Source organism: Aedes albopictus, chromosome 2, assembly GCF_035046485.1.
Source record: "Aedes albopictus strain Foshan chromosome 2, AalbF5, whole genome shotgun sequence".
Lineage (NCBI taxonomy): Eukaryota > Metazoa > Arthropoda > Insecta > Diptera > Culicidae > Aedes > Aedes albopictus.
In genome coordinates, this window is record NC_085137.1 from 153,385,262 (window position 1) to 153,409,967 (window position 24,706).

Here is a 24,706-nt window from a genome sequence, read left to right on the forward strand (position 1 = left end):
ACATAACGGAGCACTTTGGAATGCTGACTGTTAATTTATTCAGGTGGCACCACTCAACAAACTGATCGAGAAAATTTTGCAAACGATGACAGTCTTCTAACGATCGGATTACCAAATAAATTTTCAGATCATCAGCATAGATGAGCCTGCAGTTTACGCCTAATTTCGAAGCAACATCGTTGAAGAACAAAACAAACAGCAAAGGGCCCAAATTACTTCCTTGGGGAACACCCGAAGCGTTGCAAAATGTCGACGACACGCAGGAATCAATTTTAACACGAAGTTGTCTCCCAGTGAATCGTGTTACCAAGGATAATATAATATAGCTTAAAGTATGAAAACTTTGTCGAAGATCGTAAAGTGATCTGAGGTTCTGAATAAAGTCAAGGTGATCAAGCATTCAACTGAGCGGACTGATATTGTTCAGCTCTGTTTTGTCGTTGAACATAACATCGGAATGTGTGCCATCAATGAGTTTCAGGGATTCAGGAACGTTTCAGCTAACGTCGAAAGAAAGATCATGAGTACATATTTGATGAGAAAGGCACTATCACCACTAGGTGGATTAATCTGCGTTTCCCTCGCTTCCCTCAAAACGGCTGAAATGTTCAGGGATAAGGACAGGAGCCTATTGATGGTTGAACGTGAGGTGATTGAAAGGTGGAAGTGGCACTTCGATGAGAATCTGAATGGCACGGAGAACGGAGGCACTGGGGACTAAGGCAATGGATGATAAAATGACTACGTCAGTAGTGCAGCAAAGTGTGGGAATGAACTATCTCCTACATTGAAGGAAGCTGAGGATGCCATTTACCAGTTCAAAACCAACAAAGCAGATATTAGTTCCAAGCGAGGTGCCCATTAAATTAACCCAATCTAAGAAGGTTTCATCCTTTTTAACCATATTCTAACTAATAAGAAAGCTCAGACCTTACGTGAATGGCGGTCTGGTTTCAGCGAGAATTACAAAAATGTAAATTTGGTCGACTTTGGGTCAATAATGAAGCGACACGTCAATGCCAAAATATGAAATGAGCATATAGCTGAATATATATTTTGTATGTACTTCAATTTTTATAAAGTGTTGAAACAAAAATAAACAACAAGAAAAACTACTTCATCTCAAATTATGTTCAATACTTTATCTCGATGATGCTTGCTATATTGGGTAAGGGCTAATTGACCGTATTACTTACTAAACGCGCGTGTATTATTATTCAAATTTTGGCACAGATTCGTGATCGAGTTCATATGCGGTTTACTTGCTTGGTGCACGAAAACTACGCGTGCTAAAGCCTGTATCCGCAATAATCGGGACACAGAAGTACGGCTGTAGCTCTGTAGTGAATCAGTAAAATTGGCCAAATAATTGACCGAGAACTCTTTGATGTATGTTTATTATGTGTGCCAAATTTCATAAAAATCGATGCATTACTTTTAACTGTGGATGAAAAACAAACGGACATGGTTTTAAGCATTTTGTACAATCATGACCAATTTTCATTCGCATAATAGATGATTCTTTTACGCTACAGTTCAAAGTTCTGTGATGATAATAATGAAATTTCGTTAGCAGTTCTGAAACTTATAGACACTTTCTTGCAAAATTTCATCAACTTTGATCAATTGATTTGAAAGTTACTGGTGTTGATAGGGGTGAGTGTGATTTAAAAATTTTTCGTGTTTTTCATTTGTTCATGTTTGCCTATTCATAACTTTTGAATTTCTCTGCCAATTTTCATGAAATTTTTACTGAAGATAGTTGATTATGTGTATATTATGCCTGCAAAATTTGATGGTTATTGATATAGTACTTTCAATAGTACAAACGAAACAATAAGGGGTGCTGACTAATTGCTGTCTGAGGGGCTAAAATCACGTTCAGTCCCAATACATGTTTCGACTATAAAATTGTTGATAGTGCATCAATTTTTTTGAAATTTTGCCTGTGCCACAAATGTAGATTGAGAGGTTTGTGTTCAAAATTTCAGCTATTTTCTTCGCCAAATTCAAAAGTTACAGCGCTGACAAGCAAAACTAGGGTCTGTACAAAATTCAATGGCGCACATTCTACTCTTTCGTTGCTACACCAAAAAGTACTGCAACGATTCACATGAAATTTTGAAAATGAACACATCTCAAGATGTTATTACGCCAAATTTGAGCAATTTGAATGTATCTATTGCAGAATTACAGGTGTATTCCTGTGTCCCGAATATTGCGGATACAGGCTATATAATGTCGTGTCTATGCGGTGGTGAATGATACGTGCTAGCTTGACCAATAACGATTAATCGTGGTAAACAAGCAAATGTAGGGTTTGTGCGAAGGCTTGTGCTCTCTTCATTCCTATGTGCACTATGTATTCACGAACTTGTGACTTCAAATGCATCAAACTTTTCTTCGCGATTTTCGTGACTTGATCATTTTTAGGTAGTACAGGAGGTCGTGTGTGCATTATATGGACTAAACTCTCTTTGTAAATACTTCAGAAGGGGAAAAAATACACCACTGCAAAATTCTTCATCCACTTGACGTCCCTACTGGGACAGGCCCTGCTTTTCAGCTTTCACAATGATTGACTAATAACTTCCATTGACAATGACTATTTTGCGTGTATTCCTCGTGTGGCAAGCACAAAGATACTCTAACCTCAAGGAAGTCAAAGAATTTTCCATTACGAGAAGTTCCTGGATCGATTGGTAATCGAACCCATCACATGCACAAAATGGTCTTGCTGAAAACCCTTGCGCCTACCGCATCGACCGTAGGCCCTTGATTTGCTAGTATAAACCTTATTTAAGTGGTGCTCATCCTCCAAGCCTTAAGCTGCGGCCCGCGGAGTACTTTAAGACGAATCGAAACTTATGAACGATTTTTTGAAATAACTTGTTAAATTTATTAAGAAATCAAACAAAAAAAATTAAAATAACTCGTTAAATTTATTAAGAAATCAAACAAAAAAATAATTGCTGATCAATTTTTACAGTGTTGAACACAAACTAAATGATAAATAAACAAAAAGAACAATCCGTTCTGGTAAGATTCTAAATCGCAACTCCGAAATATTACGGCATTTCAGTTAAATCACGAAGCCAGTTTATAGTTATTTATAAGTGGTACGAATCAAATGAAAGTTTTTAAAAATGTAATCATGAATCATTTAAAAATTAGTTGCAGTTTTTAAGCGCCGTCAATGCAACGCTGAGCAAATATTTCACATTTCGCCTTTCCAAAGAACATAAAAACACAAAGCACGAATTTTTTGACAAAATTCTCAACAAATCTCAACTTGGTTGCCAATATTGTTTAATTTTCACTGCTTGTTTAAATTTCTATTATAAGACTCACACATTTTTCGAAACAAAACTTATGAATCCAATTTGAATTGTCCAAGCGGAACTCCTGAACGAACTTAAAGAAAAAAAATCTCAGGCGAGATAAAAAAGCGTCTCCTGTGCCCCTTTGGAAAATCTTTTGGATACATTTTTGGAGAAACTTCAGGAAGTATTATTGGAGAAAAATTTTAAGCAACTCTAAGCGAAATATATGGAGAAACTCAAATCATCCTGGAGAAAATAAACCTGAAGAAACTCAATGAGTAAGTTGTGGCGATACTGCATGAAAATTATAGGAGCATCTCCTAAAAAAATGTTCTGGTGCCAGTCTAACATAAATTTCTTAAACAACTTTAGAATAAATTGCTCGAGCAACAAAAAGAGAATTTTCAGATCGGAGGAATTTGGCACTCTCAGTCTTACAAAATCAAACGATTTATTTTAATCTGCCCGACGTTTCGGCCATGGGATGTGGCCTTTTTCAAGGGAAAACTATATTTGAAAAAGAGGGCTTTGGTTGGTCACAATTACACTTCTGGGGATCTTAAATTAGTCTTACTTGGTCTATCGTTTTCGTCCTAAATTGTCTGTTTTTGTGGTTGTCGGTTGGTCATGATCTGGGCTTCTAAGGGTTAAATTAAATTAGTGGTCAACATAATTAAACTTTTATGGTTTAAGCCTACTTTTGTGGTGATTTTGTGGTAACTTGATGGAAAAAGTTACCACAAAATCACCACAAAAGTAGGCTTAAACCATAAAAGTTTAATTATGTTGACCACTAATTTAATTTAACCCTTAGAAGCCCAGATCATGACCAACCGACAACCACAAAAACAGACAATTTAGGACGAAAACGATAGACCAAGTAAGACTAATTTAAGATCCCCAGAAGTGTAATTGTGACCAACCAAAGCCCTCTTTTTCAAATATAGTTTTCCCTTGAAAAAGGCCACATCCCATGGCCGAAACGTCGGGCAGATTAAAATAAATCGTTTGATTTTGTAAGACTGAGAGTGCCAAATTCCTCCGATTATCATAGTTCCAGTCGTCCGCCAAAAACAGAAAATTTTCAGAAGTAACTACAAATAAGATTCCAGGACCAACTGCATCAAGACACAAAAGATGCCTAGATCACCTGAGGAAAATTTGAACAATAAATTTGAAGTAACTTATGCAGCAACTTTAGAAGATAATGTTGAAGAAACTTCCGGAAACAGTTGTTAAAAATCTAATTTTTGAAGAAATTTAATGATGAAGTATTTCATCAACTTTAGAAGAGACTTATGGAAAGAATTTACTAAAATCTTCAAGAAACTACTGGAAAATTTTCGGAAAAATCCGGAAGATATTCTATGAGAAATTCTTGGAAACGATTAATGAGGAATTCCTGAAGTAACTGCAGGGCAGTTCCAAAGGCAAATCTAAGAGGAGCTCTTGGAGGTGTTCCAATAGAATTCTAGAAAAACTAAAAGAAACTTCAAGCAATTTCTCGAAATCCTTCTGGAGCAACTCCACAAGAAATTTCAGGAGAAAATCCAGCAAACCTTTTTGGAGCGATTCAAAAGAAATTCTTGTAAAAGCTGCTTGACAAGTTCTTCAAGTGGCTTCAAGGCAATTCTAGGGGCAATTTCAAAATTGTTTGTATGAATTTCAATTTGTAGCTCAAACGTTTTTCTCAACCAAACTTATGAATCTAAATTGAACTCCACAAAGGGCAATATATTATAAAGTTTGACCTTTACACAAGTTCTGAACAGTTCAGATCTATATATATAAAAATGAGTTTGAAGTTGCTTTGAGGCAACAAAACTCAAGAACGGGTGGACCGATCAGCATGACTCTTGCATGGTTCGATTCGTATTCGTGGTGGCTGTGTTTATATGTACAAAAAGTTACCAAAATTATCTAGAAAAGTATGAAAATAGTCAAATTACTGATCTTTTATGAGCTGGGAAGGAATTCAACATGATCAAAATAACCCCAATCTAGAGGGCGGTGCTGTTTTGAGCTCAACAGTTGTCAAACCACCGCATCTTGGCAAGACAAAGTTTGCCGGGACAGCTAGTTTTTAATAAATATGCATCAGAATTGTTCTTTTTGTTGTTTTTGTGCATCTATGTTTTATGCGGCCCGCAGGTCGATCCCGAATTGCAAATTTGGCCCGCGGTATCCTCCAGCCTGAGCACCACTGCCTTATTTTATTGTACATATCGGTTGAAAGACTGGGTCACCAAGCGCTTAAATATTTTTTATACAACCCAACAAAATCAGGTGTTTTTCTGCGTGTGTTTTGTGCAAAGCAGCTACACCCGTATCCACTTATCCGCGATCGGTAATGGCGGCGGCGGGCATATCCAACCGGTTCGGAATTTGACGTTTCTTGGGGGAAAGTCAAAACAGTTTCATTCTCCTCTTCACCCCTTCACCCACCGATCGGTGGCGCCAACCGATTGCGATCCCCACGAAACGTCAAAATTCGAATCGGTTGGTTGTGCCCGCCGCCGCCATTACCGCTCGCGGATAAGTGGATACAGATTGTTCTTTTCGGCAAATAATGACGTGGTCCGTTCGTTGATCCACTCTCGCTTTACCGCATGAACGACTACGGGTCGGTCAACCAACCAAACCAACGTAACGTCGACGTTCGCCGCACGTTCGCACGCGGTGTGACGATCTGAACCAATGAGAGTATATTACAGGTGGGGAAGAAGATACTTCGTGTGCGTGAGATCCGTGTCTGGTGCAAAACATGTCACTACTACAAGCAAAGCGAGCTCCCATAAGAACGCGTGTCAAATAGTGACGTCACTATTTGTGTTTACATTTTTCTTTGCTTACTAATACATAGCCATCTCTTCTTCTTCCTCACCTGTAATATACTCTCATTGGATCTGAACTGGAATTGTCACCGTTGTTGCCGCCGCCACTGCCGCAAGTAATTTATTGAGGCTACGTGATTTGTTAGCAAATATTGTTCGAGCCCCCCGGCTCAGCTATGAATACTGATGAGGGATGCCCAACGTATGGCCCAAGGGCCACATTTGGCCCTTTCGAAATAATGATGACTTTTTAAGGATTTCAACGATTTTGGCTAAACTTAAATGATATCAGTAAAGATATGGCCGAAATTCCCAAAAACCAGGGCGATATTTTATATTTCAACAGTATCTATGATGTAAATTTCAGAACACAGTTTCAACCCTTGTATATGGGTTTCAATAGAAAACGATATAAAGAAATACCATAAAATGTTGATCAAGTTGAATATAAAGAAATGCCAAACTTCGACTTTCTTTGATCACAAAACTAAAAAACTTGGAAAGAAATAACTCCTTTATATAAATCTTATACCATTAGGTAAGGTGAATATGAAGGAAAGAAATAAATGGGAATCATGAAGACGCTTTTATTTATTTATCAATATTGAAAATCGTCCCTTTCCTAGTTTTTATAAAATCAAACATTCGGCCATCGGCCAAAAAAGGTTGAGAAATCCTGCCGCAGACAGATATTCATCATATTATCCAGCGAAATTGTACTGCTGTTTGTTTTGGTGATACAGAGAGAAACCAACCACGCCGCCTAGCAAGCCCCATGAATACCTAGTGGATGATGTAGCAGTGGCACTCCGTCTCTTTATCCAAATGTATATTTAGTCAAATGAAATTTAGTTGATCGATGTCTGGGTGGGCCAATTGCAAAGACTGACGGGAACTAGCTGCGATGCGTTTGCAGTTTCACTCCATTGTGAACTGTGGGAAAGCAATTGCGCGTGCCGAATGACCACAAGTAGTTGTAATGGGAGTAGAAAATTTGATCAATTACCCAAAAAAAATTGCCTCTGTAGTATTAAATTATGTTAGACAAATTTGTCTTCATCAGTGGCCCCCCATTAAAAAGACAATCTATCAACGTTGGATAAATACGGATGAAAACAAGAAACAACCGAAAACTTTTTATCGGAAGCTTCGAGAGATCATGATAATGATGTTATCTCCTCCCTCACTCAAAGACGATGATGGTTAACAAGAATAGGCCGTTTTTTGTTAATTGGCACCATCAATCACGGCTTTAAATAAAGAGCCCAGAAAAGTGTGGAGTTTGAATTGAAATTCTCCGCATAGCAAGATTTCGCACAGTTGCATAATCGAATGCGCGTAAAACAGTATTCATGCTCTGAATTGTTTCACAGAATAATACATTGGGGTATTGTATCATTGTTCTCAGATGTGCCGTATGAAGGTAGTACCAGCCGAGTTAACACCTGAGTATACCCAATAAAACAATGATAAGAATCAGAATGCAATTAGTGCGAATAAACAACACATAATGATTTGTTGATCCACTATCAATTTGTTCCTTTATGTATAACCCTTCACGGAACTACAAAAAAATAATTAAATTTAAGGAGCCAAAATGTTTGAGATAGGTAACTTTTTTTGAATGAAATTTTGAACGTTTATCGACAATGTATTGATAATTATTTCGACGTTATAAAATTTAACATTTTCAGACGACGAATAAAGTTATAGTGGTTTGACCTTTTCACTCATATAGAGGAAAATAACTCGAATTTACAATATCACTCAAAAACTTATTATAGATATTTTGAGAACAGAAGTACAAAATCTTTGGATATCGAAACTAAAAATTAATCACATTGATGTTAAAAAATTACGATTTTTAGAGAAAGATCCAAAACGTGTCAATCCATCACAACTTTTTTCAACGTTTCAAAAGTACCTATGCTTTTCAATCATTAGTATATTGTTGATAAACGTTCAAAAATTTATTCAATTCAGTTCACCGATTTCCGAGATATAGCAGTTCAAAAATAAGTTCTCTAAAAAATAGTGTTTTACGAGAACGGTTCTAGCTTCACGAAAGACTAACCAATCGTGCTCATATTTGTACCAATGATGCACATATGATGGGTTGACAAACAGCCAAAATTTGAGAATTTTTGATGCACTCAATGAAAAGTTACAGCTTGTTGAATTTTATGAGAGAGAAAAAAAAGTTGCCTATCCCAAACATTTTGACCACCCCCTGTAGTTATTCTTGTTTGGTTTACAATTTCTTTAAAAAAAAATATGGACCACTCTTATTTTCATGTACATTCAAAAGAGGATCTTATCATTAAGCTGTCAGTACACAGGGTCAAATATTTGTCCAAAAAGAAACCAATGCTCAAATATCTTGTTTGATTCGATCATTTGTTTGAATTTTCATTAATGTCAAGCGGAAGTTGTTTCTTCAGTTCTTTTGAAATATTTCTTTAGTTCTTTTGAAATATTTGACCCTGTGTACTTCAGGCCTTAGAAACAAATTTGTAGAAGACTATTTTTGTCTCAAAAAAATGCATACTGTTTCGTAAATCTGGGTGCTGGATCCAGACAATGTGCCATGGGACCCAATTGGATCTCTGTACCCAAGTAACAATAAATGCTGAACAGTGAGGGTATTAACTGAACATTGGCCGGTCAATGGTGTCAAAGGCAGAACAAAATGACAGATAAATAATGGTCTGAAGTATGACTTGTTTAACCTCTTTACATAGATGGCTCAGTATCAAGTTGAATAGATTACACTAGTTTACAAAATAAAACGGAAGTCGTGAACTTCTGTCAACGATTAAAGTTTTTGAAGTACAATTTAACACTGATTTCGAAACCGTGCTTCAAAAATTTTTAAGTAGAGCGGTTTTTGAGTTTTAGCTTTTACAACTTTTAAAAATGTGGAATTTACTAATATTCAAATATCTTGCGTTTTGTTCAACCAATTACAAATCTTTTTCCATAAATTAAAAGCTAAATACAATACCATTCGATCATCTGAATGCAGGTTTTGCGTCAGATTGATGAAATTCAAGATATTGGCGAGTTTTAGGGACGATCTCCTTAAATTTTAGCCAAATTTCCAAAAATATATGAAGAAATGTATTTTTTTCAATAAGAAAAAAACAATATAAAAATTCTTTCTCAACGTTTATTTGACATATCATATGTAGGCGAGTTACAGTAAAAAAATCAGCTCAATCGGAGCATTGATTACGGAGAATGAGATGTGTGGAGTGAGTGACTTTGCTTAAAAATAGAACAAAAATCGATTTCAAATCATCAGCCTTGTATGAAAAGTCGAAAAAATTTCCGCTCTACTGTATTTTTTTTTCTTCTCGTTTTCGAACTCTGGGCAGAATCCTACACCAAAAACGATCATTAGCTTACCGAGTTCAAAAATGCTGTAAACTACACACTTAAAAATTCTTAATTTTGATGGAGATGTACTGGAAAAAAACTGACGTAATCCACGACGACACAAACGAAAAAATGTTTTATTTTTAAGTCTTTGGTGACACAAACACAAAACTTATCATCGGCGGATTCGTTTAAGACATTTTAGACATTTGAGCGATTCCAAGAAACAGCATCAAAATTAAGGAAAATTTTTAATTCATGATTTTCTATTGAACTGAAACTTTGCACAGTTTTTCAGTTCCATCTAAATCGCCATTTTTCGATATCAAATTTTTATTTAGAGCCACGACTAACTTTTCAAAAGGGTGTATGTGAAAATGGTTCAAAAATATTCAAAAATATGCACAGCAAAAACGGATTGTTCGATTGTTATGAATTTTTCAGCAAAGTTAGATAGCTAAATGGTGATTTCTAAGAAAATATACACTGTGAAAAAAAATCTATTTTATCATTGAAAAACATCATTTTTGTCACAAAAACTCAAATATCTCAAAACCCTATCTTTTTACCAACTTGAATTTTTTAGGGAAAACGGTCCATTGTATTAGCAATCTACCATAAAAATTTGGTGATGGTAAACTAATAAACAAAAAAGTTATAACATTTCAAAAATTTCACAATTTTTACATTTAGTAAAAAAAATTTTTCTGTGTAAATTATTTCGGCCGGGAATCGCGATTTGATGCTGATTTTATTGTTCAGCAAAGTTAGATAACTAAATGGCGATTCCTAAGAAAATATACACTGTGAAAAAAATCATTTTTAACATTAAAAAATATCATTTTTGTCACAAAAACTCAAATATCTCAAAACCCTATATTTTTACCAACGTAATTTTTTAGAGAAAACGGTCCATTGTATTAGCAATCTACCATGAAAATAAACAAAAAAGTTATGACAATTCAAACATTTCACAATTTTCACATTTAGTAATAATTTTTTTTAGTGTAAATTATTTCGGCCGGAAATTGAAGTTTGATGCTGATTTTATTGTTAATGGCCTTGCGTGAGTAAAACAAGTTGTTTTTATTATATATTATATATACATATAATATAATATACTATGTACCGTAATGTTCCGATTTTATCACGCCCTCCGCGCATTAGTCGTTTATTCATTAATTTGCTGTTACATTTGAGGACAAGTGTTTTCCCTCTTCTTCAAGATGAATGTTGAAAGCGTGTTTTGCAACGTTAAAAATATTGAAATGGGTATAGATGTTGAAGAATATTACAGGGCATTTTTGAAAAGGGGCGTAATTAAATTGTTTAAACAGATGTCGCTGATGGCAATTTCTCAGTTGTTGTCGTTTTCGAACTTCCTGCGCCCTGCTTTACCGATGATATACAGATGGCTCGTTTGTCAAATTCTAGACGGCAGGACGTGCAAATGCGTAATTTTGTACACAATGTGGACATTTGGGCATAACCAGTCTCTTTCAGTTTATCTATGGTGCTTTCGGTGAGATTTCGTAACTCTTTTGAACATTTTTTTTCATCAAACGGTCTACAAGAGAGCGTTGAGTTGAAGACCTTTGAGAAAGCGACTGTTCATCTTGTTCGTTAGATTATAATAAACAAAATCACTTATTAATTTTAACTTACTTGTTTGGTGTTGGTGGCTGAAGAAAAAAAATACTATACAATTTTTAATATTCATAGCGGTAGTATTTTTTTGTTTTTTTCGTGAGCATTGTCAGGTATGTATACAGACAAACAAACATAACACTGGCGAAATTTTCATTGACCACGCCTTCAACGATCATTTTGAATCTTGGTTGTGGCTTTCATAACAAGAAGAGCGCCCATCGTTTTTCTTTGCGTTTGACGTTTCACACTAGCGCCTTCTGATGACGATATTGCACAACGCAGTGTTTCGTGAAACATTTCCACCAGGTGGTGATAGTGTGAACTGGGCGATGAATTTTCACTAAAATTGTTCTAGGCGTTTCGTCTGTTTGTCTGTGGTATGTACCTCTTATGCATTTGTTGTTGTTGAAGTTACTCGCATTCTTCCGATCATAAAGTCTGTTCTCTACACACTTAATTTTGATTACCGAGTTCGGTAATTTTTTGACGAGATTAAAACTGCTGAGCACCGAACTCGTTCAGCAAAAATGCATTGTTTACCTTTTCCATACAATTTTGACAGTTGTTTTACTGAGCCTCAGTAAAATCGATTACCGAAACTACCGAGATCGTACTGCTGTTATAATCTCGTCAAAAAAGTACCGAACAGGCAATTCAGAAATAAGTGTGTAAGAGGGATTTTTTTTGCGGATAAACTAGACGTATACGCGTATAAAAAAACTTTTATTATACAGCTTTTGTCTTAAAAATAAATTCAATTCCATTTTTCTTATAATCAACAGCTTTTCAACACTATCAAGGGATATTTTCACCAGTCACGTACAATAAAAAGTATGACAATCTCAATATTTTTGATCACAACACTGGATCGCGTCTAAGTTTCAAATAGATACTATAGTAATTACGAATAATCAAACTAAAGTATCATGAAAACAACTTGTTTAATTCAGGCGGTAGCCTTTACAATAAAATCAGCATCAAAATATAATTCTCGAAATAATTTACACAGAAAAAAATTTTTTTTGTTACTAAATGTAAAAATTGTGAAATGTTTGAAATGTCATAACTTTTTTGTTTATCAGTTTACCATCACCAAATGTTCGCGCACATGCGCTCCCAATGAAGGCAGCGGCATGCGAGGCTGCGCGGGCACTGACACCAATCAACGCATCCGAGTCGTCATCGACCACCGACGCGGTGCTCACACACTCACCCGAGCCGACGGAACAGAAGCTACCTGCGCTGCGAGAGAGTGAGTTCCGTGAGCTCCAAACATTGAGTTCGGCAGCAGACCGCTGCCGCAGCCGTCATCATCATCATCATCATCATCGACTGTCGTCGCTCTGCAGTTAGCGTGGTGATGGTGGTTCCCGAAATGTCGCGTGGGTTCTAGGCACGCGTGGAACCTTGCGCAGAAGCTTCCACGTGATTCTGGAATATGAATTTTGTGATATAAATATGCGACCCGTTCGCAGTAGCGGGTCAGTTTGAATTCGATAAGCGTTCGCGTGGCTTATGACAACGCGTAGTGTTAAGTGAAAAAGTGAAGAGAGAAAAATAAAGTAGTGAAGTAAAAGTGAACCCAGTGAATTTCTATCGCGGTCCGAAACCCTCCCTTACTGTGTGAAACAGTCCAGTGCTACGCCAAGTGTTCTTGTGTTTATTGCCAAACACAAAGTGGTCCTTCGAACCGGATAAGAATCCGGTAGTGTTTAAAAGCGTTCCGCGTGGCTTAAACAACGCGGTAGTGTGTTGTCTAATAAGCGTACCGCGTGGCTTCGACAGCGCGGCAGTGCGTAGTTTAGAAGCGTGCACGTGGCTTCAACAACGTGCTGTGCAGTGAAGAGCGTGGACGTGGCTTCGACAACGTCCGTATCCGTGTCGGTCCGCGAGTGTAAACCGCGTCGTCGCGTAGTGACTTCATCCGTCGTTCCGGAATTCGTGTGGTGCCGATTCCATCCGGTCCGACAAGCGCGTCGATTTTCGTGGTATCCCGAGTGAGTCCGCCGTCGCGTAGTGCTAGCTTCCGTCACTCCGGACATTCTGTGATAGTGTTCCACCCGTTGTGACAAGCGCGTCGGTTCCCAGCCAATAGCTGATTGATTCCATCGTCGCGTAGTGTTTTGTGTCCGTCGCTTCGGAATCTTCAAGTGATTTCTTCCGTCCGTGGCGACACACGCGTCGGTTCCAGTGATCGTATCCAGTAAAGCGAAGTTCCCGTTTTCCGCCGTAGTGTTGGGCATTGTATCCATCGCTTCGGATACCGTGCTACCTTCCATCCGTTGTGTCAAGCGCAGCGGAATCCCTGTCTGCATTTCCGTTGCTGACCCGTGAGAGACTCGATTAAGATGCCGCCCAAGAGAACACCAGTGAAGAAGGTGCCAGATCCAGCTGATGACGGAGAACTGAGAGCGCTGTTCCTCAACCGAGGAGCTGCTCAACGAAATGTGAGCCGAATCCAGACCATCCTGGAACAAGCCGAAGCAGACAACATCGAGCTAACCTCAGCCAAGATAAAGGTGTACCAACGAAGCGTCGAGAATGCTCACACTGAGTACACCAGATTTCATCAACAAATCATCGCCATGTCTCCGTCAGATGGACTTGAGGAGCAAGAAGAGTGTTACCTCAAGTTTTTGGACTTGTATGAGGAGGTATCTGTGCTGCTCGGGAGCTGGAGCGAGAAGCTAACTGCGCCCCCATCCCAGCAGCCACCGTGTGCCACCACCAACCAGCAGCCGATCATCGTACAGTCTCAGTCATTCCGTGCTCCGTTGCCAACCTTCGATGGACGTTATGAAGCATGGCCACGCTTCAAGGCCATGTTTCAAGATCTGATGCAGCGCTCATCAGATTCGGACGCGGTGAAGCTATACCACCTGGAAAACTCTTTGAAGGGAGAAGCCACCGGCGTAATCGACCTGGAGACGTTGCAGAATAACAACTACCAGCGCGCATGGGACATCCTGGAGGAGAGGTTCGGCAACAAGCGACTAATCGTGGAGTCCCACATTCTAGGGCTGCTGAATATGAAGAGGATGGCTAAGAAGTCGTCTAAGGATCTCCGAAGCTTAATCGATGAATGCACCCGCCACGTGGAGAACCTTGTCAAGCTTGGCCAACCACTGCTAGGAATGTCGGAGTTGCTCGTGGTAACCGTGCTCACTCGCGCATTGGATGACCAGACCCGCGAGTTGTGGGAGGCTTCGATTGATCAGACGGAGCTCCCGGAATACGAGCAGACGATCGAGTTCCTCAAACAAAGATGCGTCATCCTGGAGAGATGCGAGAAGAGTGCTCCCATCGTGTCCCCGAATTCCAAGATCTCCAACCAGAAGCCGCCTGGGTCCAAGCTCGCGCCTTCCAAGACTTCGCACGCAGCGGCAGTGACTTCGGAGTATATGTGTGATTTCTGTTCCGGTCAACACCAGAACTACAAATGTTCCAACTTCCTGAAGATGTCTGTGGATCAGCGACAAGCAAAGGTAAAGGAAGTAAATCTTTGCTTCAACTGCCTAAGGAAAGGCCATCGTGGTGCAGCGTGTTCCAGCGATAAGTCGTGTTCAAAGTGCTCCAAGAAACACCACACGCTACTTCATTTCGAACGTGAGAAGCCCGAAGTGAAACCCACTGATGCGCCGAAGACTCCAGAAGGGAAGCCGGTACCTGCAGTGCAGCCGGTGAATACATCGTGTTCCAGCAGCATTCCTCCACCGGGTAAGCAGGTATTCCTGATGACTGCAATGGTCAACCTGACCGCCAAAAATGGCCAAGTTCATCGTGTGCGAGCCTTGTTGGACTCCGGATCGCAGATCAACGTCATTTCCGAGTCTGTGGTTCAAAGATTGAAGCTTCCGAAACAACCAGCGAATGTTCCCGTCATCGGCGTCGGAGGTAACAAGTCCAAGATGCACCACAAGGTGGTGGTGCGGATGACATCGAACTACAGCGATTATGCTGTCAACGTTGAATGCCTCACTACTCCGAAGGTGGCGGGCACGGTTCCGCCGGTGAGTGTTAACATCGATGCGTGGAACATCCCGCCTGGTATTCTGCTAGCCGACGCCGCCTTCCATTGTCCAAACGAGATCGAGATGTTGATTGGAGCTGGTCTGTTCTTTGACGTTCTTAAGCAAGGTCAGATCAGATTGTCCAGCACTCTGCCGACCCTGTACGAAACCCAATTCGGATGGGTAGTAGCTGGTACGTACGATGACCAGGACGATGATCGCCCTGTATGTGCCAACATTGTCGTCCAACGATGGATTAGAGGAGTGCCTGAAGCGATTCTTCGACCAGGAGGAAATTGTCGAGCCTGCAATGACAAGCACCGAGGAAGAACGGTTTGAAGAGCACTTCAAACAAACATACCGACGTGACGACACTGGAAGATTCATAGTACAACTTCCCTTTCGTGATTCTGTGAGCCAGCTAAGTAACTCCAGATACCTCGCCATGAAACGGTTCTTGCTCCTAGAGAAGAGGTTGGCGAAAAATCCAGAACTCAAGAACCAGTACACAGAGTTCATCGATGAGTACCGAGCCCTGGGTCATTGCCGGGAGATACACGAGGATGAGGACCCACCTGGAACTCAAGCCTACTACTTGCCACACCATTGTGTCCTGAAACCATCCAGTAGCAGCACCAAGCTACGTGTTGTGTTCGATGCTACAGCGAAGGCGAGTGGTTTATCCCTAAACGATGTGCTGATGACCGGACCGAACAGCCAAAGTGAGTTGTTCACCATAGTGATGCGCTTCCGGACCCACCCCATCGTATTCTCTGCGGATGTGTCAAAAATGTACAGGCAAGTACTAGTGGACCCTTCGCAGACCCGATACCAGCGAATCTTCTGGCGAAACAACCCATCGGAAGCGCTGAAGGTTTTCGAACTGTTGACCGTAACCTACGGAACATCGGCAGCGTCCTTTCTGGCTGTGCGCTCGCTTGTTCAACTAGCACGGGATGAGAGCACGAATTATCCCACGGCTGCCGAGATCATCTTGGACGACTCTTACATGGACGATATCCTTTCTGGTGCGGATTCGGTTAATGAAGCGATCAAACTTCGGAGCGATATCGAGGAGCTGATGCTGAAGGGTGGATTTCCCGTCAGAAAGTGGTGTTCAAACTCCGAAGAACTCCTTGACAGTGTTCCAGAGGAGGATCGTGAGAAGTTGGTACCAATTCACGACTCCAGTGCCAACCAAGCTATCAAGGCTTTAGGACTCATGTGGGACCCACGGCGAGATTTGTTCCTGTTTTGCCAATCCGCTGATACGACCAACCCCGAAGCAGTAGTGACCAAGCGACGTGTCCTGTCCCAAATAGCGAGGTTGTTTGATCCACTGGGACTCGTCGCGCCAGTGATTGTGGAAGCGAAAATGATAATGCAATGCTTGTGGGCCAGCAAGTTAGGATGGGACGATCCCCTTGACGATGAGCTACTCCAGCGGTGGAATACTTTCCGGACTTCCTTGGATCATATAACAGATCTTGAAATTCCCCGGTGTGTCGTGGATACAGAGAGGGAGGTATTGGAGATCCATGGATTTGCCGACGCTTCCAAGAGTGCATATGGAGCGTGCGTGTACATCCGTTGCGTTAGACGAGATGGTTCAGCGGTAGCCCATCTATTATGCAGTAAGTCCAAGGTAGCTCCCCTCCGTGAGATGACCATACCTAGGTTGGAGCTGTGTGCTGCCTTACTACTCGCCAAGCTAGTTGCCAAGGTAGCTCCAACGCTGAAGCTGTGTTTCGATGGAGTCAAGTTGTGGTCGGACAGTAAAATAGTACTGGCCTGGATCAACAAACCCCTGGATCGGTTGCAGGTTTATGTTCGTAACCGTGTAGCCCAAATCAAACATCTGACCGATCGTTACCAATGGAGTTACGTGAATACTTTGAATAACCCAGCTGACATTGTTTCACGGGGAATGCCGCCAGACTTGCTGAAGCAGTGTAGCTTGTGGTGGAATGGACCAACATTCCTCAGCACAACCGAGTACGAAGTGGAGGCGATTACAGAGATTCCTGAATGTGAAATCCCCGAGCTGAGAGAAGTGACCATCGCAAATCCAGCCATAGAGTCGGAGCCGGTCTTTGAACGGTTCAGCTCATTCACCAAATTGCAGCGGGTTCTGGCACAGGTGGTTCGATTCGTCCGACTAGTTCGAACACCTAAGGAGCAAAGGATACTATCCAGTGCCTTGACCGTTCAAGACATGCGAAGAGCCGAGATTTCCATCGTTAGAATTCTGCAGCAGAGTGAACTTCATGAGGAGATCCAGAGTATCCAGCGAGGCGATTTCCCGAAACGAATGGCCAACTTGCAGCCGTTTATCGACGACGAAGGATTACTACGAGTCGGAGGGCGCTTGCAAAACTCCAAGCTACCTTTCGAAGCCAAGCACCAGTTGTTGCTTCCTCGGAAACATCGTGTTACGGAAATGCTGATACGCAAATACCATGAGGACCGTCTACACGAGGGCCAATCCGGATTATTGGCCGCCATTCGGCAGAAATTTTGGTTGACGAATGCACGATCCGCTATTCGCAAGGTGATCCACGATTGTGTTAAATGTTTCCGGACGAAGCCACGGAGCATCCAGCCTCTGATGGGTGTGCTACCTGAAGCACGGGTCACCGAGCATGCGCCATTCGAGCTGACCGGCGTGGACTATGCCGGACCGATACTTGTGAAGGAAGGCAAACGCAAGCCGAAGGTAGTGAAGGCGTACATCTCACTATTCGTATGCCTGTCAACGAAAGCCATCCACCTCGAATTAGTATCCGACCTGACCTCTGATGCTTTCCTTGCCGCTCTCGACCGTTTCATCAATCGCCGTGGTCTTGTCCGCAAGCTATTTTCGGACAATGGGACCAATTTTGTTGGGGCTTTGAAGGAGCTTCGACATCTACGTGATATGTTCAACGACCAGGTGGAGCGGAACAAAATCAACGACTTCCTGATCGGCCGAGAAGTTGAATGGGAGTTTATTCCGCCGAGATCACCTAACTTCGGAGGATTATGGGAGGCCGGAGTGAAGATAGTGAAGTCCCATCTCACCAGAACTCTCGGGAATACAACTCTAACGTTCGAGCAACTCAGCACTGTGTTGACCCACATCGAAGCGATTGTCAACTCTCGACCGCTATATTCCACATCAGATGATCCCAACGACCCCCAACCGATATCGCCTGCACATCTAATGCTTGGTCGACCAATGGAACCGGTGATCAAGCCATCGTATTTGGATGTACCAGCAAACCGCTTAACCAAATGGCAGTATCTGAACCAGATGAGAGACCACTTCTGGAAAAAATGGTCTCGAGAATACCTTTCAACTCTACAATCGAGAGCAAAATGGACAAAGAAACAGCCCAACGTAAGGGTCGACACCGTCGTTTTATTGGCCGAGGATAATCAACCAGCACAGACTTGGAAGCTTGGAAGAATCATCGCCGTCTACCCAGGAAAGGACGGTGTCGTTCGTGTTGCTGACGTCAAGACAACCACTGGTGTATACCGTCGTGCAGTAAGCAAACTAGCGCCGCTTCCCTTGCAAGAAACCGACGAGCAACAGTCATCTAAGTTGGAATTGCATTCCAACGGGCGGGACTATGTTCGCGCACATGCGCTCCCAATGAAGGCAGCGGCATGCGAGGCTGCGCGGGCACTGACACCAATCAACGCATCCGAGTCGTCATCGACCACCGACGCGGTGCTCACACACTCACCCGAGCCGACGGAACAGAAGCTACCTGCGCTGCGAGAGAGTGAGTTCCGTGAGCTCCAAACATTGAGTTCGGCAGCAGACCGCTGCCGCAGCCGTCATCATCATCATCATCATCATCGACTGTCGTCGCTCTGCAGTTAGCGTGGTGATGGTGGTTCCCGAAATGTCGCGTGGGTTCTAGGCACGCGTGGAACCTTGCGCAGAAGCTTCCACGTGATTCTGGAATATGAATTTTGTGATATAAATATGCGACCCGTTCGCAGTAGCGGGTCAGTTTGAATTCGATAAGCGTTCGCGTGGCTTATGACAACGCGTAGTGTTAAGTGAAAAAGTGAAGAGAGAAAAATAAAGTAGTGAAGTAAAAGTGAACCCAGTGAATTTCTATCGCGGTCCGAAACCCTCCCTTACTGTGTGAAACAGTCCAGTGCTACGCCAAGTGTTCTTGTGTTTATTGCCAAACACCAAAATTTTATGGTAGATAGCTGATATAATGGGCCATTTCCCCTAAAAAATTGAAGTTGGTAAAAAGATAGGGTTTTGAGATATTTGAGTTTTTGTGACAAATATCATATTTTTTCAAAGTAGAAAAAGAAATTTTTTACAGTGTATATTTTCTAAGGAATCATCATTTAGTTATCTAACTTTGCTGAAAAATTTATAACAATCGAACAATCCGTTTTTGCTGTACAGCTTTTAGAATATTTTAGAACTATTTTCGCATACACCCTTTTGAAAAGTTAGTCGTGAGTGAATATGAAGGTTTAATATCAAAAAATGGCGATTTATATGAAATTGAAAAACTGTGCAAAGTTTCAGATATTTTTGAAATGGTCGCTCAGGATCGACTGACATGACTCCGTGGAATTCCTCATTTGTTTAAGTGTGCGCCAGCAACATTGAAACATTAGATTTATTTTTCAGTTTCATGTGCCAAACAATTACACGTACTGTAACGCAATTGAACCATACAATGTTTGTTTACAACAAAACGTCAAACGACGACTGTGATTTGTGAAACCTTTTCCATCCGCGTTACGTTTTTCGATAACAATAAGTGAATTCATTACCAATTAAAGCAATGATTCAAGTGAATAAACAAAGATACACGAAAGAGGGTTGGCGGCCAGTACAGATGCGTGAAGTTACGACTTCTACGGATGCAGCAGGCAACGGCGTGGAAGTGTCCAAGAGAAGTCCACTTTGTGTCCAAGCGCAGTAAGGAAACTTCCGGGTAAAACGATTTTCCAGAGTGCAAAACAGTTTTGTAACCAAATGTTTATACCTAAATTAATGATAACACAGCGCAACATTTCTTTGTCTCAAGAGCATATTTTGCCCTATAAATTGAGGTATAGCTCAAAATTGTGACGTGTTGGAGCAAATCTGAGCCCGGATTCGGATTCAGCGGCCCAAAATCCTTCGGAGACACATAAGTTTGCTCTTAAGACAGACCAAAAGTTATTTTTTGTTACGCTGTGTAATTGAATAAAATATATTTGATGAGAGATGTGTACCTAGTTTTTTATTAAACTTATAAGAAAAAAACCCTGGGGAGTCTAATCAAGAGATTGAGGTTAGGTTGATAACAAAAGGCACATGCAGTAAAATTACAAATCCGCTTGAATCGGTCTCTTGTAAAAATAAAATCAAACTTAATATTGTGTCATTTTACTCGCTGCCCAAGAAACACAGCTTGTTACAATAGTGTATACAATACATGTTTAATACAAATGTCCATGTTTTGTTCCGAATGTGGAAAACGTATTCTCGAACGCTTATATCACCGAAAAAGCGCAAAAAATGGCAGCTTATAAAACATCATTGATGTTACTAAAGATGTTTTTCAATACATTCTTATAACATAAAATTAAGTTTTGAATATGTTCTCTGCAAACATCGTAAATACATACTTGTTCCTACCAGGAGATTCATTATTTATCAAACGCATACTGTGCAAATAAATCGGACACCTATCATGTGTTAGCATGTAATGGCTCAAAAAATGTTCAAGCCTTACGTTTCATTGGTAATTTATCATCCCGATGTTTGGTCACTATGCCTTAATTTCATGTGCGATTTAAAATGTATGGTGAAATTAACACATTTACTCCCCATGAATTCATTCGCCCTCCATCGGATTGGAGACAAGAAGGAGGGTTTTTGTTATTTTTATGCTTTGTGTGAAATTGTCGAACAAATTTTCAGACGTGCAACATGGTGGCTTCTTGCCACAGTTGCGTCTGTAGGTTTTGAAATGCTATTTTCAATAATGTTATATTCATGGTGTTCTTTAAGACTGTATAATTTGTATTCGTTTTTGTATGGACAAAAGTCTACGAGGGGAGAGGGGGGGTCTGAGATGATCAATTTTTGGTCTACGTGGTTTATGAACAGCCCCATAGAGAATATCAATATACCCGTTTACCCGTTTAGCATCCTCGTAGCGGGATCAACGAGTGCAAAGCTAAACATAAAAGTCTTGCTTTGTAGTTAAATTTCCTTATATTTTCAAGTGCAAGCAAGTTTCATAAATAATGATCAAGTGCTTGAGAAGAGATAGCGAACTAATGAACTTGTAAATTAACGTATTTATTACGTAAATATAACGTATTCGTAACATGTTCGAACCCAAAGGTTATAACTATGTGTTGCTGATGTTTTGCATATCTTATTCAATTGGAGGAAGATGATGGTTCGAAAATCTTGTGTAATCAACGTTAAATTTACGTTTTTTTAGCTGGTAGTGAGGATTAATAGATTTATCACTAGCTTGTTATTGCCAAACATAGTTAAACACGATTTCAACACAAGATATGTACAGATACAGATATAGTACTGAATTACAACATCTTTTTCAAATTTCATTTTCAAAGATGTTTTCTGTGTTACTTGGGTGTAATATGTTGGGGTAAAATGACACAAAATTACATGAATTTTTCGGAGTGTGTAGTGTTAGTGTGCAGTGTGCAGTCGGACTCTCGACGGGTCGGACCTCGGCCGACCGTAGCATCTTATAAATGTCAATGATCTTGATTTTGAAGGAATAGAAGCACCCGTCTAGTGAATTGGGAGTCGTGAGTTCGAGTCTCACCGGAGTACGTGGATTTCTTTTCATAATTTAAATCTCAATTTGTTCATCGAGCACATGTTATGTTTTGCACATGGATGTCAATGCATTTTCAACAGTGTAATTTCCCACATGGATTAGTCAGCCAAAGCAAAATCAAGAAAATGACATTTAAAAAGTTTTTTGATAATTAAAAATGATCGGGACATTTTATCTATACCTTGTACTTATCTGTACAGGGTGACCTAGGGTACTATCGGCAGGTTGGTTCTCTTCGTCATGAGGGATTCTTGTCGGTCAAATTGTCTGAAACTTTCGTATAGTTCAGCTTGGTTGAGATTTGAGGTGAACTACCAGTTCAACAGGTTATAAAACCCATGACGAAGAGAAAACAACAGCCGAAAATACGAAAGTTCTTCTATATAAAAATGAATTTCTGTCTTTGACGGCTGTTCGGGTTCGTTTGGAAGTTGACCATCAATATTAACTTCTTTTCCCGATCAGCCTAGATAGCTGTGTAGTGTCGGTAGCGGTTGTCTCAATTGGCTAAGAATAACACTACGGACCGCCTGATCCAGTGGTAAGAGTCCACTAAACAGGTGACCCCTAATTCATGGTGTTATGCGGCTTTATGCTTACCGTGCCAAAGAATGAATGGTTAGGGGGGTCTAATAAAAACCTAACCACAAACGGAGCCTATGGAGAATTAGGGCGTCCTCCACAGTATTACGCCCTTACTGCGCTAACCGGAGCAATGGTGCAGTGGACCTTGCGTTTCTCCGAGATAATCAGTTGCCCTTCTTAAGTCTCAAATTTGAGGCTAAATAAGGGCGGGGTTATTCAAATGTTGTTAATTAGCTTATATTACTGCCTATATGGGTTCGCTTAATGCGTTTTCGCCATTGGCGTTTTTCAATTGACCACAATTTGGTTCGTCGTTGATGTTTCCTTTTTGTGCTGTGATTGTGAAGTGCGTTATCCTGTCTAGTTTGGGTAGTGACTACGGCAAGGAAACCTCAGATCAATTTTCAGCGTAAAAAGCGTATGTAGCCCAAGTGGATCTACTTCAAAAAGTTCATTTTCGTAGGGTAACTTCTGTTTAGTGTGAACCCAGCTTTGCTTTTTTCATTATAGATGAACTGCCGTGCCTCGAGCATGCTCTATTTTAGAATAACGTTAACAGTATGTTTCAACCTTTCCTTATGGATGCCTTCAAGCAAGCTCTTGTTTTCAGCATCTCTTCGCTGATATTTGGCATCTGAAGTAGCTCAAACATTGATTAGGTAGTACAGTTCATGGTTAACTTAACATAGAATTGCACCTAACCCAACTCTGCATGAGCAGAATTTGTCATGAGTTGACTAATTGGCATGTGTCAGATGAGGACTGTCCATTTGACCTTTTTGCACTTTGGAGTGTTCCTTCGCAAACTTTGCGTATTCAGGCGTCCCTGCTCAACAAGCTAGGGAACCTGTAATAATTGATTGCGATCACATTTTATGGATAACTCGCTTCCATTGCTACTCCAAGAGAGTTTCATTATGGTTTTGTTATTACAACGCCCTTCATTGTGGTATACCATAGCTACTGCTTTGAAAGAAGCTTGTCCTCTGCGGTCTGTGCGAACCGCAAGAGGTATTCCTGAATAGAACTCGGACCTGTTCAAGTTCTAAATATCTTCGGATAAACCAGTCTTTTGTATAGCTACGAATCTTTAGCTTCTACCCCGAGGATTGTAGCTATAGAATCGATTTAGTGAGCACTAAAAAGCTCTGCTTACTTCAAATCTCCTGGAGCAAATGGGGCTTTATCCAGAGGGATTTGAGTTTTTCAAACATGTTTTGAACTCTTGTAGTTTTCTATTTGGTATTTTCATGGCATGAAATTACTCTGTAGTTTTATCCCGAAAGGGTGCGTGCGTTGTAAAAAGAAGGAATAAGTTCCAGATTTATCTGGTTACGTCGTTCTTTCTGAAATGCTCGAAACGCATTGTCGATTATCACATCTGTGATGTTTGTCTGGCTAACATGCCTGTTCATGTGAACTCACATGTCTCCCAATTTGGGATGTCCACAGTGACTCTTTTACATAAAGTTGTATACGTTTTCAAGAAAGCACTCGCTCAAACGTAGTTTTTGCTTGGGTGATTTCTTGAATATTGAGGATGCTTTTGAAGACGTGCCTTTCTATGTCATATTGAAAGTCGCATGACGTCGCAAGCTACCTCCAATGAGCTATAGGCTCTTTGTACGCTTATGCGTTTTACAGTGTCCTTTTCAGGGCACTGATTTACCCCGTTGTGGTATGAGCTATGAGCTCTCGTTGCGCTTATGCGTTCATTCCCTCTTCTAGGGCACCCCTTCCTATTTCATCACCTTTCCCTTTCCCAATTCCCATCCCTTGTCCCATTCTCCCTCAGGTAAATGATGAAATAGGCTCATATGTATGGCGATGGCACAAATGTCCCAAATGGAGGATAACGTGCCTCTGGAGCCGGCCTTCTGATACCTGATACCTGATACCAGTTCAACAGGTTATAAAACCCATGACGAAGAGAAAACAACAGCCGAAAATACGAAAGTTCTTCTATATAAAAATGAATTTCTGTCTGTTTGACTGACCCTTATAAACTCGAAAATTACTGTACTGATTGGCGTGAAAATTTGTATGCGAGGCTTTTTAGGGTCGGGAAATGCAGAATGGTTACTTGTCCT

General features: G+C 40.7%; 3 protein-coding genes and 1 long non-coding RNA gene across 5 annotated transcripts in view; 3 read left to right on the forward strand and 1 right to left on the reverse strand.

The window, feature by feature from the left end:
* The window catches only part of LOC109412683 (kelch-like protein 17), a 156,020-nt gene that overhangs the window by 103,485 nt on the left and 27,829 nt on the right, over positions 1-24,706 (reverse strand). The gene's annotated exons all lie outside the window — the stretch shown is intronic.
* Positions 4,051-4,368, forward strand: LOC115255073 (uncharacterized). The gene is made up of 2 exons (XR_009996803.1): positions 4,051-4,203; positions 4,271-4,368. It is a non-coding gene; the product is annotated as an uncharacterized LOC115255073 (long non-coding RNA).
* Positions 13,534-15,534, forward strand: LOC134286228 (uncharacterized). The gene has a single exon (XM_062847813.1). It carries the CDS (start codon positions 13,534-13,536, stop codon positions 15,532-15,534), a length of 2,001 nt encoding a protein of 666 aa, XP_062703797.1.
* On the forward strand, positions 15,641-19,066 carry LOC134286229 (uncharacterized). Its single transcript, XM_062847814.1, has one exon. It carries the CDS (start codon positions 15,641-15,643, stop codon positions 19,064-19,066), a length of 3,426 nt encoding a protein of 1,141 aa, XP_062703798.1.

What these genes read in the sequence shown, in the direction of transcription:
- LOC134286228 (XM_062847813.1), top strand. Translation starts at nt 13,534, where the DNA reads ATGCCGCCCAAGAGAACACCAGTGAAGAAGGTGCCAGATCCAGCTGAT.
- LOC134286229 (XM_062847814.1), top strand. Translation starts at nt 15,641, where the DNA reads ATGAAACGGTTCTTGCTCCTAGAGAAGAGGTTGGCGAAAAATCCAGAA.